Source organism: Pygocentrus nattereri, chromosome 14 (assembly GCF_015220715.1).
Source record: "Pygocentrus nattereri isolate fPygNat1 chromosome 14, fPygNat1.pri, whole genome shotgun sequence".
NCBI classification, from domain to species: Eukaryota; Metazoa; Chordata; class Actinopteri; order Characiformes; family Serrasalmidae; genus Pygocentrus; species Pygocentrus nattereri.
The window spans coordinates 14,160,644-14,178,877 of NC_051224.1; the positions used below are offsets into that span (position 1 = coordinate 14,160,644).

Genomic DNA, 18,234 nt, shown 5'->3' on the forward strand with positions numbered 1-18,234 from the left:
TGCATTTAAAATGATTGCAAGTTTAAGGAGCACAAAACGGATCCACTTAAAATAATAAAGAAATGTCTATATAGTAAAAACGTATTAAAGTAAAAATATACATGAATAAAGGCTGAATGTGGATGTATTTCTATAATTTAAAAATATAGTTTGTTTGTTTGTTTTCATCATAGCTGTAACTTCCTCCACTTTTTACACGGACATTGACGAAGTGGGAAAGTTTATGATGACCCCTTGAAAGAAACTATTCAGCCAACCAACAAGCAAAATTTGGGTTGACGTACAATTCATTTTACCCAATAAACTGCCACCGGCGTGTGATTGATTTGAACACGGCCCAGTCATACTTTGGCTTAGGACCACTATTTTGACTTCCAAACACACGTGTCCCGGCCTTTTGGGCGTGGTTATCTCTTCCGAGTGCTTTTTTTGTGTGACCAACTTCTGGAGCAGCGTTAGCGCGACGGTTTCAGCATTGCGGATTAACGGAAGAGTCGTACCTTGTCTGGAAGGGGGAAACAAGACGCGATGACTTCAACAAACATGTTTCAGGGTCTCGAGGACGGATCAAAACCCAGTTCGAGGTACGAGCCACTCGCTTGTGGTTAAATTTAGGGGAAACTAACAGTTTCTACCCTGTCCTCCTTCGAGAGTCGAAACAGGAACTTGGGATAATTTAGCCTCTTGTCCGCCAAGTAGCGGGGTAGCGAGAGCTAAAAGCTAACCTAGATTAGCCAGTCGAGAAAGCTTGGTCATATTAAGCCATTACCCCCAAAAGCTGTATTTTGAAAGAACTGAGTCGTATGCACCGTGTCTGAACACAGTGAGGAGTGTGTTTTAAAAAAATGATTCCGTAAATGAGCTAAGATTGATATCTTGCTGTCTGCATTCTTCACATTAACTTAGTAGCCGGCTAATCTAGGTTAGCTAATTTAAATTGTTAGCGCCATGCAACGAATATACACAGGGGATACCATAAATACACATTTGAGCAAACGCATAGACGGAGCCTTTACTGGTATTAAATCTAATATGGAACATGTCTGTACTCATAGGTACCGGATTATATTGTATTTGTGCGCCACACATGCGGAGATCAGTTTTGTGACTCTGGTCTCCCGTTATTGTCCTAAATGATCACTGTCTTGCGCAGAACACCGAGTGGAAATTTCCCGTAACAGGATCGCGTGAATGTTTTTGAAATGCTGTCGCCAAAACTTTGTTTTTTTAACTAGGGAAAGGCAGCTGGTGGCGAACTGCCCAGCCCTGCCGCCTTTCTCTGAACTCCACCGTGAGCCCTCTCAGCTGGGGGGCGCTGTTACTGCCCTCTGCCTTCTACCGTGAGGCTTTTCTGTCCTTAGGCGTTTTACAGAATCTGTGAAATGAAATCTGAAGATGCTATTTTTAACTTGACTATTAATGAGTGGCCGTGTAGATACATTTATCGCGGTCTAGCTGCTGTACTGGCTTTGGTGATGTCCCAGAGGGTTAATGTAGGCTGTACAAAAGTATCCAGACACCTCTTCTGCTTAATAAATTCAGGGTGCACTGTGCAAGCACACGGTTCAACATCAGTGCAGCAGCGTAAAATTTTGGGAGTGTCTATCCATAGATCATGGAACTAACCTGACTATGTAAATAGACCACAATGTCGAAATATGTACATACATGCAGTTGTTTTTTTTCTGAATTTATACAAACACTTTAATTTTATAGTAGTTTTTGCTAGTCTGTTTATGAACAGAGACCTAGTTTTTATTAAACTTAAACTTGTAACTAAGTTGAATTAAGTTATTCTTTTAGTACTTTTGATACTTAAGTATGTTTGGAGGCCAATACTTTTGTATTTTTACTCAAGTGGAGGTCTAAAGGGAGGAACTTCTACTTTTACTGGAGTAATATTTTACCATGGCTATCTCTACTTTAACTGAAGTACATGATTTGTGTACTTTGTCCACTACTGACTATTGGTTAGAAGATTATAATGCACCCCGGCGTTTGACTGTGGAGCAGTGGACCTACTTTCTGCGATGGAGCTCCATCCATTATCTTTGAGATGAGCTGAAGTGGCCATTGTAATTCAAAAGTAATAATGCCACATCAGTACCTGACACACAGAACATATGTTGTTTTTGATTATAACAAATGTGTTCACAGGGTTTTGCGTCCTCCTGGCGGTGGCAGCAGTAACATATTTGGTGGTTGTGATGACACTAGTGCTTCCAGACGGCCAAACAAGATGGCCTCCACGGTATTTGCACCTCCAGAAGAGCCTCAAGGAGGTCCCAAACGCTCCAATCCCCCAGGTAAGAATGTATGTAAGTTACAGCAGACTAAAAACACCCATTCCTTGGTTATATTGGGGAGGTTTTGAACCATCTGGTTGAAAATTGTCACCACACTGTAATTGGGTTTGTGAGGAGAGGAGGGCATATTCACTCACTCAGGCTCACATGCTTTTCCTTTCTCTCTCTCTCACTCTTGTGTGATGTGTTCTATTATTCCAGTAGCAAAAGGCTCAAATTGCGTTACTGCAGTAATCACCGATGGTCATGGTCAGGCTGGCTGGTCCCGGTCCCTCAGTGTTAGATAGTATACCTGTTGGTGAACATCCTCAGTGGTCTGTGTAATTAATCAAATTGTCAACTGCTGTCAGAGGTTACAAGGGAGACTGTAAGGCATTTCTTTAGGGAAAGCTGCAGTACACTGTCACAGCACTTTGGATAAGTAGCAGGCTGTTCATCTAGCTAAAATCAATAAAATATTGATCAAAAGTTGCCTGTGTTGTTTACATCAGTCTTGTGACCTAAGTGATAAACTTTGTGATATGATGTGGCAGGTCATTATTTTAGTTCTTTGCTTTAAGTGGTCCACTTCTAAGCACTGGGGCTCTGATCTCTGATTGGTTCTCAGTCTGTGGCATATTTTAGAAGCGTCCCTGCTGCTGTTAGTATGTACCCTTAGGGATGGGGGGGGAGTGGAATGAGTGCAAAGAAAATCTTGCTGACAGATCCAAAGAGCCTGTGTGTCATTTAGTTATTAGACTCTAACAATTAAATAATATAATCATATAATGATCTTAAATGAACATATGTTTAACAACAAATTCAAACATGTCTATATCTAAGCAGTGATATTTTATAAATACAATTTAGAAACCTCACAATGCAGAAATCTAACTATGCACTTGTTCTCTGAGAAGTCTGAAATGTACTGATCTGTCTCCTCACAAAGGTGGCAAGAGTAGTGGAATCTTTGGAGAGCCTCAGGCTCCATCCACTCAGGCTAAGCCCATCCCTCCAGGTGGAGTGAGTAACATCTTTGGGGGGCCACAGTCAAACCCACCTGTTAAAAGTCATCCAAACAAACCAAAGGTTAGTCACTGTTGAACATAGAAACTCATTGTTGAAAATGTAAATTCACTGTTGAAAATAAAAACAAAGGTTTTTGTGGAAGGTTGGTTACTTGAAAGATGACTAATTGTTTATAACACTTGACCTCATGTCTGAAAAGCAGAGCCAGTGTCAAGTACTTACTGAAGACCTAGTGTAATGGGAGTAAATAGTACGTTTTTTGCTGTCATTTGATATCTGACAAAAACCTCTCTTTTTTTTTTTTTTTTTTATTTATTTATTTTATTTAAAACAGGACAACATAGGTTTGGGTGCAGCCGTTGCACCTGATCCACCAGGTAAGGGTAATTCAGAAAATAACACAGAAATACACTAAATGGCTAATTGTACAGTAGCTAAAATATATGGAATGTACATAAGTCAATTTGCCGACAGGTTTTCTTATATATTCCGTTGGTTTGCTGTGACAGACTGTACTACTCTGAAGTATCAGTCCCCTGTATTGAGCAGTTTCTAATTACTTACATGGGGTTTTCAATCTTTTAAGCCTGGGACCCCTTCCAGTGTTGGTTATTTATTTATTGAGGTTTCTTGACAGAGAGCATAATTAGTGATGTTTACCTGGATGTAGTGTAGCACGTATTGTAAAAAGATTAACATACGCATACAGATTAACAGATTATTGTACTAATGGTTAAATGTGACCTTAGAAAAGCCTCAGAAAAGCTGAAGTATTGTCTTGATTGTGATGATTGTGATATACTTTTGCCATATCACACACTCCTGGTTCAGAATGATTGTGTTCAAAGTATATTGGATGTTGTCACAATATAGTTTATAGACTCTTGTCTTAGGGGAGAAAAAAGTGGCAGTGATCTTTATTTTGTATGTGGAACAAGCAGCAACACCATGTCATTTTAAAAATAACAAATAATCTGCCCCCCCTGGCTGTACATCTTGGTCCCTACTTTGAGAACCATGGATTTATCATACTTGCTGAAACTTCATGAAAAGATGTCAGGCTGGTATTAAGGTTAAAAATAATTTTAACTTAAAAAGGTTTAAAAAAAAAAAAAAAGAAAGCAAAATGATGAGAAAATGTCTCTCAGCCCCTCAGCAAAAAGTGATTGAAGAAGTTAAGGCAGTGCCTGTCACTCCTGAGGCCACGCCTAGAAAAGAGGAACCTGCTGCTGCTCCTGCACCTACAGCCACAGCCACTCCGGAGGCTGAGTCTTCTCCCATACAGCCATCGGAGAAGGACCACGAGCCGCGCCTCGGACCTCGACCTCGCTCACACAACAGAGTGCTCAATCCTCCTGGTGGAAAATCCAGTGTGGTTTTCTACTAACCAGTGCCATTTTTTTTTCTCACTGTTCCTCTCACTTCCGTCTCTTTTACTAACATCCTTCCTTTCCGCTCCTACTTTCAGAGTGTTGTTGTTTTTGTTTTTTTATAATAATAAAAGTGCTTCATCAATGTCTGTCTCTCTCTCTCTCTCTCTCTCTCTCTCTCTCTCTCTCTCTCTCTCTCTCTCTCTCTCTCTCTCTCTCTCTCTCTCTCTCTCTCTCTCTCTCTCTCTCTCTCTCTCTCTCTCTCTCTCTCTTTTTTTCTTTCTTTCACCCTCCCTCATTCCTTAACTCTTGCACTTTCTAACTCATTCCTAAACACTCCTTCTGCTTTTATATATAACGGTTTGAGCGATTTGTGGATTTGTTGCTTCCTCAATCAATCAAATAGTTCATGTTGCTTCAGTCAGACTTGCAAGTTGTTTGTGTTTTATGTGAATATGCTCTCTGAATTTGATAATGTATAGAATACAATCCTCTCACGACGAAACTGAATGACGTGTATGTAATGTTTTAACTGGAACCACTGTCTATCGTCATGGCAACCGCACTCGTTCTAAAGCAGTGGCACCAAAGCCCTGTCTCATCAATGATCTGCATGGTTTTCAATGCTCTTGCACACCTGATTAAACTGAAGAAGGGCTTAGTAATAAGATCGTGAGCTAGGGCTGGGAGGTATTTCACAAAGTACCTGGAGCAATCGAGCCAAAATTTGATACTGTCCAGTAAGACAAGAAGTAAGGAACAGTCTTATTGGGCAGTCTTTTCTTTTCTCTTGAGTGATTATAAAAATCCTGTTTTGTGAAATAGCTACCAAGTGTGTCTGACCATAAATTGATGCAAAACTAGCATTAGGTCCTTCGGACTGGGTCTGGAACTGTTTGTCCTAACATACCTCTGAAACTTGGTGAGCGTTCTTTTTGGCTCAGAGTGATGCTGGAATCAGCACTATGATATTGTCTTGTTCCCTTTTTTCTGCCTTTTTATTTAGTGATTGTAATGCCACTGGGTTCTCAGGGAGAATAGGGATGGAGGACCTGGTTGGGAGAACTAGAGACAATTTCTCTATTGTATGTATGCTTAAGAACATGCACTGTTTAGGGAGGTGCTGAAGCAATACTGAAACAAATGCCCTCCCATATAAACAGACAAAACACCAAAGCACACATGTACACCATCAGATTATAATAAATGTGACAAGGTCAATCAAAACAATGCTCTGCATACTGTGCTTGTAAGGGAATTCTCCAGCAGTTTTCAAACTAATCTCTTATCTGCTACAACTATGACACAGTCAGTTACTTCAGACAGTAATTTTGACACATTTTGTCTGTACTTGGTGAAAGAACAGAAAATCTCTTGACTTAAAATTGACTGGGCAGTTGCTAAAAAAACTTCCCATTGGCTTCTTTATAAGTGCATTTTAAGTTGACAGACTTTCTATCCTTTTTTGAATATTGGGAGAATGTCTGGGATTTGATTGTATGTACCAGGTAAGGCAGGTGGAGATTAAACTGAGTATGCACCTTTTATTTAAGTGCACCTTAATCATTCTCTTTGTGCTCTTTTGGTTAAATTGAGGAATTTTTGCCAGGGATGCCTGACTCTAGCCCTGGAGGTTCACAGTCCATAAGCACACGCCATTCTGCTTACCCATCGAACCTGGTTATGAACTGATGAGTTGATCAGTTTGGTTTGAACCAAAAATTCATTGTGACTGTGCTGGACTGCAAGCTTCCAGGACTGGAACTGGACATTCCTGCCTTAGGACAGCAAAACATACTCTGTAAAGGAAAAAAAAAATACATACAAATGGGTAGATGCTCTGGAAGGTCCTCTTTTGTACTGAATGCCAAAGTTTGAGTTAGTTTTGTTATCATCCAAATCACAATTTCTGCCTTCAGCGAAACCTGACTATTTTAAAGTGAAAGCAGCAGTGGGGAGGTCTTGAGTGCCACACGTTGGTGTGAAAATGGTTTTCTCACGTCCTGCTGCCAGCCCTGCCCAAAGTGGCAGCGTGGTTTAGAGGCAATGTCAGACAGACTGTATTACAATAAACATTTATTTTGATGATTCATATGCTACGGTGTTACTTCATTCTATTCATATGCGTTATGAATGTTTGTCATTTTAGCCTGTTTTAATGCACTGACCACAATATGAATAACAAGTACTTTGATGAAATTGCCAGGCCATGTTCCTTCTGATTTGTCAGTCAAGCGCAAACAAACAAGTTCTTTACACACAAACCATCTTAGTTTCTATTTTTGCTTACCTTTTATAAAGACCACATTAAAATGTGTTTGTCTAGGAAATGTTCTCATTTGCTTTCTCCAATGATCCAGGCAATGTGCATTTGTCAAAGTAAGTGAGAGTGAGCGGAACCACCAAAAAAAAAACACCTAGTTTGTTTTTAACATACCAGTTAAAGCTATAGATGTTTTAATGCATACTGCCTACTGAAAAATAAGCATAATATATAATATTGAATAATACTGATGCATACTACGCTTTGTATTAAGCAATACTACATGCCAAGTCAATTTAACTTTCATATCAGTATAGCATAAGAAAAGCTTGTTTGTTAAGTACAGAAACATGCTGCATACTAATAATGTGTACTACACTATAGATGTATACTGTGTAATATGCATTAATGCATACTACATTCTCTAGGTGCATGCTACATACTGAATACAATTGTAAGCAACATGCTGCATCCTATAAATGCATTATATGGTATATGCACTCATAAAATGTACAAACCGGATTCCAAAAAAGTTGGGACACTAAACAAATTGTGAATAAAAACTGAATGCAGAGGAGACCAGTTTCTCAAGTTTAGAAATAGGAATGCTCTCCCATTCAAGTCTAATACAGGCCTCTGACTGTTCAATCGTCTTGGGCCTTCTTTGTCGCACCTTCCTCTTTATGATGCGGCAAATGTTCTCTATAGGTGAAAGATCTGGACTGCAGGCTGGCCATTTCAGTACCCGGATCCTTCTCCTACGTAGCCATGATGTTGTGATTGCTGCAGAATGTGGTCTGGCATTATCTTGTTGAAAAATGCAGGGTCTTCCCTGAAAGAGATGACGTCTAGATGGGAGCATATGTTGTTCTAGAACCTGAACATAGTTCTCTGCATTAATGGTGCCTTTCCAGACATGCAAGCTGCACATGCCACAAGCACTCATGCAACCCCATACCATCAGTGATGCAGGATTCTGAACGGAGCGCTGATAACAACTTGTGTTATCCTTGTCCTCTCTGGTCCGGATGACATGGCGTCCCAGTGTTCCATAAAGAACTTCAAATCGTGACTCATCTGACCACAGAACAGTCTTCCATTTTGCCACACTCCATTTTAAATGACCCCTGGCCCAGTGCAAACCTCTGAGCTTGTGGAGCTTGCTTAGAAATGGCTTCCTCTTTGCACTGTAGAGTTTCAGCTGGCAATGATGGATGGCACGGTGGATTGTGTTCACTGACAATGCTTTCTGGAAGTATTCCTGAGCCCATTCTGTTATTTCCTTGACAGTGGCATTCCTGTTTGAGGTGCAGTGACGTTTAAGGGCCCGGAGATCACGAGCATCCAGTAGAGTTTTACGGCCTTGACCCTTACGTACAGCGATTGTTCCAGATTCTCTGAATCTTTTGATGATGTTATGCACGGTTGATGATGATAACTTAAAAGTCTTTGCTATTTTACGCTGGGCAACACCATTCTGGTATTGCTGCACTATCTTTCTGCGCAACAATGGTGGAATTGGTGATCCTCTTACCATCTTGGCTTCTGAGAGACACTGACACTCTGAGAAGCTCTTTTTATACCCAATCATTTTGTCGATTGAGCTAATTAGTGTTAACTGGTCTTCCAGCTGTTCGTTATATGCTCAATTTCCTTTTTCCAGCCACTTATTGCTACTTGTCCCAACTTTTTTAGGATTTGTTGACATTGTGAAATTTTGATTCAACATATTTTTCCTTTAAAATGTTACATTTACTCAGATTAAACTTTTGATCTTTCATCTATGTTCTATTCTGAATAAAATATTGACATTTGCCATCTCCACATCATTGCATTCAGTTTTTATTCACAATTTGTTTAGTGTCCCAACTTTTTTGGAATCCGGTTTGTAGAATAAATGGATAAATCGTAGTATACTTTTGTAGATGCATAGTACTTAGTAATATATAATTCATACTTCATTGCATTTGTATATTGCATCTTTGTATATAGTATACATTCACAGAATGTAGTATGAATTATGTAGTATTATATAGTACACATTTACAGCAGCATGCCACACTACATTCTACAGACACATATTGTAGATACATTCTAAATAAAATGCATACAGATGCATACTATAAACAATAAATGCATTACTATATAAAGTAGAATGTAGTATGTATAATAGTAGTATGTATAACGTTAGTGTTCTTATGTATAATTGCACTAAAATTATAGGCTGTCAATATACCATGGTATTATCCATCCATCCATCCATTTTCTAAGCCGCTTCTAAGTCAGGGTCGCGGGGACCATGGTATTAACACCCCCCAAATACATACATACACCAGTTACAAAACCAAAACTTATTCAAGGTCAATCCAAACCACTAAATAGGTGGTCTAGGTTGTGAAGACAGATATAACATGTCCCTTGGTAAGTGAGATGTTGAATATTAGCTAATTCATTGCCAAACTTTTTATCACATTAAAATAGAGTGGGAGAAATGCAAAAGTGCACAAGGCAGGGGGACTCTAGGACCTGGTTTGGGAAACACTGGTCTTATCTAATAGTTTTGGCCTTGGTAAGAAAGGTTTTAGCTTCAGAATGGTCCTAAAACAGACTGGACCCTTAAAACCAATTTCCTGCAATAGGACAGTGTGAGGACAGCATGAAATAAACCACAAAATCAACATGGTACTGAAAGGGTTTATGTATAATGTATACATATGTATACATAATTTAATGAAAAAGACACTTACTCATTTAGAATGTTTGATGTGAAATGCTTAGGAACCAGACATCCAAAACATTTAATAACCCTGAAAGCTACATCATACACAGCTATTACATAAAACAGAAGGTTATGAATATACCTAATGCTTTATGTTTATATATATATATATACACAGCCCCAATTCCAATCAAGTTGGAATGTTGTGTAAAACATAAATAAAAACAGAATATGATGATTTGCAAATCCTTTTCAACCTATATTCAGTTGAATACACTACAATACAAGACAAGATATTCAATGTTCAAACGGATAAACTTTATTGTTTTTTGCAAATATTCACTCATTTTTAATTTGATGCCTGCAACACGTTCCAAAGAAGTTGGGACAGGGCCAACAAAAGACTGGGAAAGTTGAGGAATGCTCAAAAACACCTGTTTGGAACATTCCACAAGTGAACAGGTTAATTGGAAATAGATGAGTGTCATGATTGGGTATAAAGGGAGCATCCCTGAAAGGCTAGGTTAAAAAGGATTTGCAAATGATCGTATTCTGTTTTCATTTATGTTTTACACAATGTCCCAACTTGATTGGAATTGGGGTTCTATATACGTATATATCTCATATATCTCAATGTGCATTCCATATATGTCATTGTTCACTTCATATATATTAATCTTAATTGTGTGTATATATATATATATATATATATATATATATATATATACTACTCTCTGTCCCCCCCTGCCCTGTTGTGGGAGGAACGATGCGGTGACGTAATCGCACGAGCCTGCTCGCTGCAGACGTTGTGGCGTCATCCTCCGAGCGGTCAGATGATTCCGCCCCTCCATGCAGCGGTATTTGTTTTTCTTCCCACCCGCATTCCGGCGAATCTCGCCTCCTCTTCTGTTGTTGGCTAGTAATTCATACTCAGAAGACTCCCGTAATAGAAAATAAACTACTAGCCAATCGTAGCTAATGCAGAACACTTACGAGTATGAATCACTAGCGGGTCCTACACTGAAAAGAATGGATATGATTCAAATGTGTCAAGTGGTTGACTGTGAGCTCAGTGATACATTAACATAATTTCTGTCTTTCAGTTTTTCTGTTTTGGTAAAAAAAAAAAATGTTGATGTAACACACCCTAACGGTTTTAAATAGCCAATCGTGAAAACAGGAGGCGGTGTTTGTCCGAATAAAGGTGGAAAAGAAAAGAGCGCCTCCCTACAGCCTGCGAGCGAGATTCCCAACCCAGCCAAGCGGACGACGGCAGCAGCCGCCCCCCAAAACCTACATCTACCGGACCGACCCTAGATGTCAAAAATACAAAATCTGCCAAAATGCTTTGAGCTATACAATTACAACAGGACATGGAACTGTGATGGGGGTAGCTAGTCCGACCTTAGCCACTGTATGTAAGCTATTTATTCGTATATTATTTATTTATTTTCCTTTTTTTATCCTCCATTGATTTTCTTCTCTCGCTCAGCAATGGCTGGGCTCCGGGCTGCGGCTGTGCAGCAGCAGGTGCATCGCTGGCGGTGATGTGATGGATGCCGCCCGCGCACTGAGGACGGGAGCGCCGGTAACGAGTCCAGCTCTGCCCGCTACGGGTCTAATCGAGTCTTAGCGGGGGGTGGAGGGGAGAGACTGCGATAGCGAGGCCGCAGCCGTGGCGCAGGGAGTGGGGGAAAGGAGAAGCTAGCTTAGCTCGGCTCCTCTCACGGACTGTGTGGCAACGAAAAAAACAGCCCAGCCTACATTGCGGGAAAACGACTCGAGGCTCTCGCAGCTTTCGGGCACCTACGGAGAGATGTGGGGACACGTCCATCTGAGGGCATCCCTCTAAAATCCACCCAGTTACCGAAAAAGTCCCCATTTTGAATGAGTCAGAGAACCGCTAGCTAGCTTTCCGAGGCGCCTCCATTACCCGGTACTCTAACCGTACATTTGACGCGCGCAAGGAAGGAGTTTTTAAGTGTATAAAACCTCAGCCAGTCGAGATGATGGAGCTCCAGCTGGACGAGGTCGTCTACCAGGACGACTACGGCTCTGTGTCCGTGATGTCCGAGCGCGTCTCGGGCCTGGCCAACAGCATCTACCGAGAGTTCGAGAGGCTCATCCGGACCTACGACGAGGAGGTGGTGAAGGAGCTGATGCCGCTGGTGGTGAACGTGCTGGAGAACCTGGACGCCGTGCTCACGGAGAACCAGGAGCACGAAGTGGAGCTCGAGCTGCTGAAGGAGGATAACGAGCAGCTCATCACGCAGTACGAGCGCGAGAAGGCGCTGCGCAAGCAGGCCGAGGAGGTGAGCGAGTGTGGCTTATCAAAGACAAGCAAGATTATCTGTAAGACACAGTTCACTTTATGACCTTAGTGGTGTCATATGAAGTGTTATCAATAACTTTATGACATTAGAACAAACTTATAAGCTGGCATGAAGGATTGTCAACAACTGTATTATGTTGGAAAGAATTCCTGGACAGTTGTCAGTACATTAATGCCATAAGTAACAATTTATAACACTATTAGTTCCACGTTTTCTGGTAGTTTCCATTTACACACACATATAGATACACATGGTTACATTCACAGGGGGTTTAAGGTAGTTGCTTTTTTGATGGAGAAGAGAAACTTTATAGCATTAATACCAGGGCATGGGCTGGTATTAAATGTTATAAGCATCATTAGCGCAGTGTATGTGTGCCCTGCGTCACGCATACATCTGGTTATATTTAGTCCTATTTGGAGTAACTTGCTTGTTGCTAGTAGGTCTTAGTAAACAGGTTTGATCCTGAGCTGTTTTCTATTAATTGCAGATCATAGTCCTGTTTATGTCACTTTAATGTTGCCATCTACTGTGGAGTACCATATTTGTCAGAGGTCAAGCTCGTACCTAAAGGGTGAATCTGCTCGGTTGTTTTCTGCCACACCTAGAGGGGCGAGTACTTTTATTGTTTTTCTTCAGTTATTTGATGAAGTACATAAATCTGTCATTTTAATTCGTAGACTGCCCCTCCTCCACTTTTACACTCTCCACTCCACGCCTTGCTTCATCACTGTCCACATCTGGCACTAAAACAGACACTGCTGTACTGAACCACCAGTGGCTGGAATCAGATTCCCTTAAAACCCTCAGCTAAAGCCTCTGCAGTATCATCACGACAAGCTGGCTCTGACAGAACCTCCTCCAAATGCTGCCACTGCGTCATCAGCCCAGTGGATCAGCCTCAATAAAAAGAAAATTTGGGAAAGTCATAGTAAACGCCATAAGGGGCAGTGATGAAACAGCATTAGAGATATGGTATGAAACTTAGCATAGTATATCAGTGTGACTGAGATTTTGAAGGCCACTGTTCTTCTCTGTAGCTGAGGGAGAAGAAAAGCATGGGATGCAGAGAGTTTAATGAAGAGAGGACGAGCCTGCTCTGAATTTCAGTGCAAATCCATTTAAGAAATGGGTTTGTGGTACCATAAAGTGACAGGGTATATGTTTTGTTTGACATGTCCACCAAACAAGTTCTCTTAATGTCGCATCTTTAAAGAGCACTAACATAATTTCAAGTTATTTAAAATATCTGTATTTTTCTTAGTCACCTTGAATTGATATTTACAGTCAATATAACATTAACATGTTGAAAAGCATTGCTAACACACAATTATAACTGAAAGTATACAGTGTTTTCATTAGTGAACAAAAGAGAAAACTATAAATGAATGGATTCTCGGAAGTGGTAATGAAGGAAATATAACAATGCTAATGTGGTCTTATTTTTGGTAGTAAAGCATTTATAACAGTGTTCTGTATAACAGATTCTTATTTGTGGTAATAAACCATATAACAATGTCAATGGCTTAATAATAATAATAATAATAACAATAATAATAATAATAATATCCACGAGAGTTAATAAATGGATAGTCAGTTAACCAATGAGAAAGTATAAACGACAGCAAAAAAGGGCTTTGGCTGAATTAAATATAGGAAAGTATGTGATTTCAGCCAAAATTACAACAGTACTGTAGTCTTACTTTTTTTGACAGCACCGGTGTTGCACAAATATTTGTTTTAGTATTTAAGAATAGCCACAGGAAATCTGTATTTTTTCACATAAGATAAGGAACAATGACTGCTTCAGATGAGCCAGTGAGATAACGGGTACAGTGTTGGATGGTGGTGGAGAGTCGCTGTCTTACTTGAGGTATTTTCTCCTCTCCAAATAGTGTTTTTTATCATTCGAACACTGGCCCTTAGAATGGGTAACTGAGTACTCAAGTACCTGTGCACATGCCTAGTAATCGTATGGAAATAAATATTCTCTGTGATAGTAATCCAGGTGGATGTACTCTACATTTGATATATGTTCATATATCAGGATCAGCATCAACAGATATGTACATGAAAAATATTGGAAATCGGCATCTTTACAATGAATGGTTTCTTAATAATGGTAGTTCTCTTGTGCTGCTTAACATGCGCAATAAACTGTAATTAATGGCCAGTGAACCAGACTCCTCCCTCAAATCTACTCTTTTTAATGTTAATGTAGTTTCAAGGTGTAATTTAGAGCAGAGCCTGAAGGTCAGCTGTAGTGTCTGAAATTTGTTACCTGGTCTGCCAGTTTCTTCATTCTTGTTGAAAAGTCTAATAGGCTCACATAGAATATTCTTTTATAGGCTGTGCATCATTTTGTGGAGTAAACATGATGTTGCACTTTTTTTCTGTCTGAAATTTGACCTTTTAAATGTATTTGCTTACCATATAGTAACAAAGTTGCATTTGCACTCTCTTGGTAATGGGAATTGATAGATTTTCACCAGTTATGGAAAAGAGAAGCTACACTGTCAAGATTTACACTATAAACTATTCATCCTCAGGCTGAATGCTTCACTCTCAGCAGCCTGTTGGAAACAAATATCTTCAACAAAATTCAAATTACTTCTACGGTTGTGTACACATTTTATGTTATAGAGTACTATATATATATATATATATATATATATATATATATATATGTTACGTAACTGGCCATAGTTCATTTAGACCCAATGTCCCTCAACTGTTTTTAGCGCCTGCAGCAGAACCTGGACTGCTGGGTCATTCTGAAGATGGAGTTGTTTTTTGCTGTAGCAGCAGTAAGAGCAAGTCTACGATGACAGGTGTTTTGGCTCTAAAGTGCAGAGAATGCGCAGTCTGGAGTGCAGCATAGATTTGGCTACAGATTGCAGAGAGAACAGGCTGTAATAGATGAATAATTGTTCTGACGAACAGTGGGTTCACTGTAGAGTACACGGAGGAGAACAGTGTTGGAAGCCTGTTCTGCCTCCTTCTTTCAAAGTCAGCAGATAAGTGAAAATATTTGCTTCATCATGGAGCATTGGTTTTGGTGAATGTACAGGTTTTTACTCTAGCAAAACAAAGTGCATAATAGTTTATGTACTGTGGATATGCACAGTTTCCAGTCCACTTTGTGGCTGTGTATGGTACTTGTATGGTATTTGTATGTATTCATTTACTCTTTGTATTCTCTGTTGTCCATTTATGTAAGCATTGGTTTCATCATAACAAATTCCTCGTATGTGAGGGATGGCACAATACAAAAATGTCATATCATGATATCCATGACCAAAATGATTATGGTTTTCAGTATTACCGTTGTATAGTTGAAATGTGCTAAAATGTTTATAAAGCAATAATACACACAATTACAGAATTATAATGGTAGCATTTAGTTGAACCTCTATGTAACACATGAAATTTAAATACTAAAAAAATTCAACTGTAAAAAAAATCTAAAATTATCACCAATACTACCACTGATTACTGTTCAGAGTACAACAATGTAAACAGGGATTGTCTTGTGTGCTTTGCATAAAGGCTGTGGCAGTTATGCTGTTTTTACATTATGACAGTAGATGGACAACAGCAAACCAGATTTTCCATTGTTTTCTATTGAGCAATGTCAGAAAATAATGCCACAGTCAGCATCAACAGCAGCATACGGCAGCAATCAGTGGGAAATTCTGTCAAGACTAAATTTTTGGATTGAATTGGTGGTGGAATAAATCGGTTATTGATTTTTTTGGGAGACATGGATGCTGAAAATGTCATTGTTGAATTGCTGATGCTGAATGTCTCGGTGTTCAAGCCCACCCAGTATTATAACACCTCAAATAAATCTCAAAATAAACAATCGATGCTGCTAAACTCTCTAATAATCAGGCCACAAACTTTACATGACAAAGTTTACATGGCTCTATACTGCTGTCAGCTTCATACCGCTATAAAGCATGGCAAAATGTTCTTTTTATGGCAATCTGTAAACACAGCATCAAAGACACACCGATGTCAGTTCAGATTTCTGTTATTTTCCAAGTAAATATGTTCTGATACTTATACATAAACATTCATAAAAGGCCCAGATTTGTTAACCTAAATTAGCTTTATGGAGAAATGTAACGTGTAGGGTTGTATAGGGTAACAAATGCCATTAAAATAAACAAATTGCAGATATTTTACCGCCGTAGCCCGCAGTAGTTTCTACTTTTCTGACAATAAATACATGAAATGTTACTTATCAGTTAATGTACCTGTAGAATTATTTTTTAAGTTAATATGTGCTTATACAGTTATGATTCCAATACCATGCATCTCTGTTAGCAATAGGCTATTTACTATTAAAATCAGTCACTGTCGCACCCCAACATGCTTGTCCAGTAAAGTGATTCTGACATAATTATGAACAAACATGATTAGGGTAGCTGTTGTTTACTATATACTTTACTACATTCATTTTGGGGTCATGTTTTTGGGCATAGAGGACAGTACTGGGAGGAGGATGGACAGGAAGGGTGATTATGGGTAATCAATAATGTGCAGTGAGGATGCTGGAGGCTGGCATGTAACCTGATTCTCTTATTATGATGGAGAACCGGGGCAGGGAGGGGGAGGGATGAAGAGAGAAGATGAGAGAGACAGGGAAGGAAGGAGGGAGAGAGAGGAGCGGACGGTTAGAGCGTAAACAGCGCTCTCCAATTTCCTCTCCTGAGGGATTATGACTGTAGGCCATAATGGACACAATAAGGACAGACACCTCTTACTTTTTATCCCAGTATCTAGAATACCTGTCTTAGAAGCAGCCATGCTTACACAACAAATAAACAACAAATAAACCACAGCATCAGGTTTCAAACATCAGACAAAACAGCTTTGGGTCTCGGGAAAAACAAGAGTACAATTTTGTCTTTGCTGATGCTCATTAGGCATAATTGGATGTTTCAAATGTCCTCAGGATTCAGGGAAGATAACATCAGGTTAAATTAAGCAGCCACACACTCTCAAACAGTAAAGTTTATTTGACATTTGCAGTTCTGTTTTATCTTATTAGATTAATTATTAATAAAGTTCTATTAATACGTTTATCAATAATTGAAAAAGCTGTTGTAGCGCTCAAGTAAATAAATCGTCTCTATAATAGGTCTTGTCTTGGTCTCTGTAAGGTGCACTTGGAAGTTGCCGTTGAGACCAGCCGAGTGCAGTGACTCTGTCTGAGGTGATTTTTTCAATTATTGATAAACATTAGTAATACCTTCAAACAGAATAAAACAGTGCTTTCTATACAATTAATAAAATCTGTTCACTGCAGGTTGAGCATCTAATTGTTTCTTCTATCTATATGTCTATTCATCCATCTATCTATCTGTCTATCTACCTAATTACCTACCTACCTAAAGAGCAGAAAGCAACCTGTGTAGTCCATTTGTTATTTGTATTGCATTTACTCCTACAAAATAAAGCAGATATATGTAGAAACCACCACCAACGACTACACTACTTTGAGATTATTTCATATGAATCTGAATTTGGCCTCTGTTTTTCATTGGTCCTGCATTTTTACATGATAATATTGGTTTACAGATGATTATGACACATGCTGTGTCAACAACTCTGCCTGTCTCTGCTGTCTCTCCACATTACCAGGCTAAGCTGCCAGTGTTGGGTACTTTCTGTACTTTTGGTCACGTATAAACTGCATATGGTCAGTTTATATTATGTCTAAAAATACCCTGTAATTCCATGGAATCTCTCTTTATCCTAGTTTACTGAACTACTAAACTGGAATCGTAAGAGACGAGTGTGTTTAGTTAACTAGTCTCCAGTGTGTTTAGTTAACTAGTCTCCAGTCTCCAGCTTAGTTCATTGAGATGTTATGTCTGTGGACTTTGGTGGAATGTGGAGTATTGTGTGTGTAATGCCTTTGGGCTTTCAAGACTTACTTTGGAATCATCATTATGAAAACAGACCGCGACCCTATCTGGATTAAGTGGTTAACAACGATGATGATGATGAAGGTGATGATTATGAAAACACTTTCAGAACTCTCTGAAATTAATATTCTCAGAAAAGTTAACATCATAGAAATCTAGAAATTGTAAACAACTAACGTAATTCCCAATAGGTGTCTATATTCACTGTATATGTACTGTATAAAAAACAAGTATGATAAAAATGTGTGGATGTATTTATATATAATTGGCGATGTAAGAGAGCCTGAAATCTCTGA

At 39.2% G+C, this 18,234-nt stretch overlaps 2 protein-coding genes across 19 annotated transcripts in view; both read left to right on the forward strand.

Annotated features, from left to right (window-relative positions):
- Positions 1-428: 428 nt before the first annotated feature.
- jpt2 (Jupiter microtubule associated homolog 2) lies at positions 429-6,776 on the forward strand. Its single transcript, XM_017686396.2, has 5 exons — positions 429-584; positions 2,158-2,306; positions 3,235-3,374; positions 3,649-3,691; positions 4,463-6,776. The coding sequence occupies exons 1-5, from the start codon at positions 529-531 to the stop codon at positions 4,699-4,701; spliced, it is 627 nt and encodes a 208-aa protein (XP_017541885.1). The 5' UTR covers positions 429-528; the 3' UTR covers positions 4,702-6,776.
- A 4,111-nt stretch (positions 6,777-10,887) lies between these two features.
- The window catches only part of mapk8ip3 (mitogen-activated protein kinase 8 interacting protein 3), a 51,601-nt gene continuing 44,254 nt past the window's right edge, over positions 10,888-18,234 (forward strand). For 14 of the 18 annotated variants that reach the window (XM_017686415.2, XM_017686431.2, XM_037544587.1 and 11 more), the window contains exon 1: positions 10,889-11,978. In XM_017686415.2, the coding sequence (XP_017541904.2) occupies positions 11,673-11,978 (306 nt within the window). In that variant the 5' untranslated portion in view covers positions 10,889-11,672. Of the gene's footprint in view, positions 11,979-18,234 lie in introns of all 18 variants that reach the window. The other 4 variants (XM_037544589.1, XM_037544585.1, XM_037544588.1 and 1 more) reach the window with 2 other exon arrangements.

Excerpts from the sequence above, each read along its gene's own strand:
- jpt2 (XM_017686396.2), top strand. The coding sequence starts at position 529 with ATGACTTCAACAAACATGTTTCAGGGTCTCGAGGACGGATCAAAACCC. Across the intron at positions 3,375-3,648 it reads GTCATCCAAACAAACCAAAG|GACAACATAGGTTTGGGTGC; the intron begins GTTAGTCACTGT and ends TATTTAAAACAG. Across the intron at positions 3,692-4,462 it reads CGTTGCACCTGATCCACCAG|CCCCTCAGCAAAAAGTGATT; the intron begins GTAAGGGTAATT and ends AATGTCTCTCAG.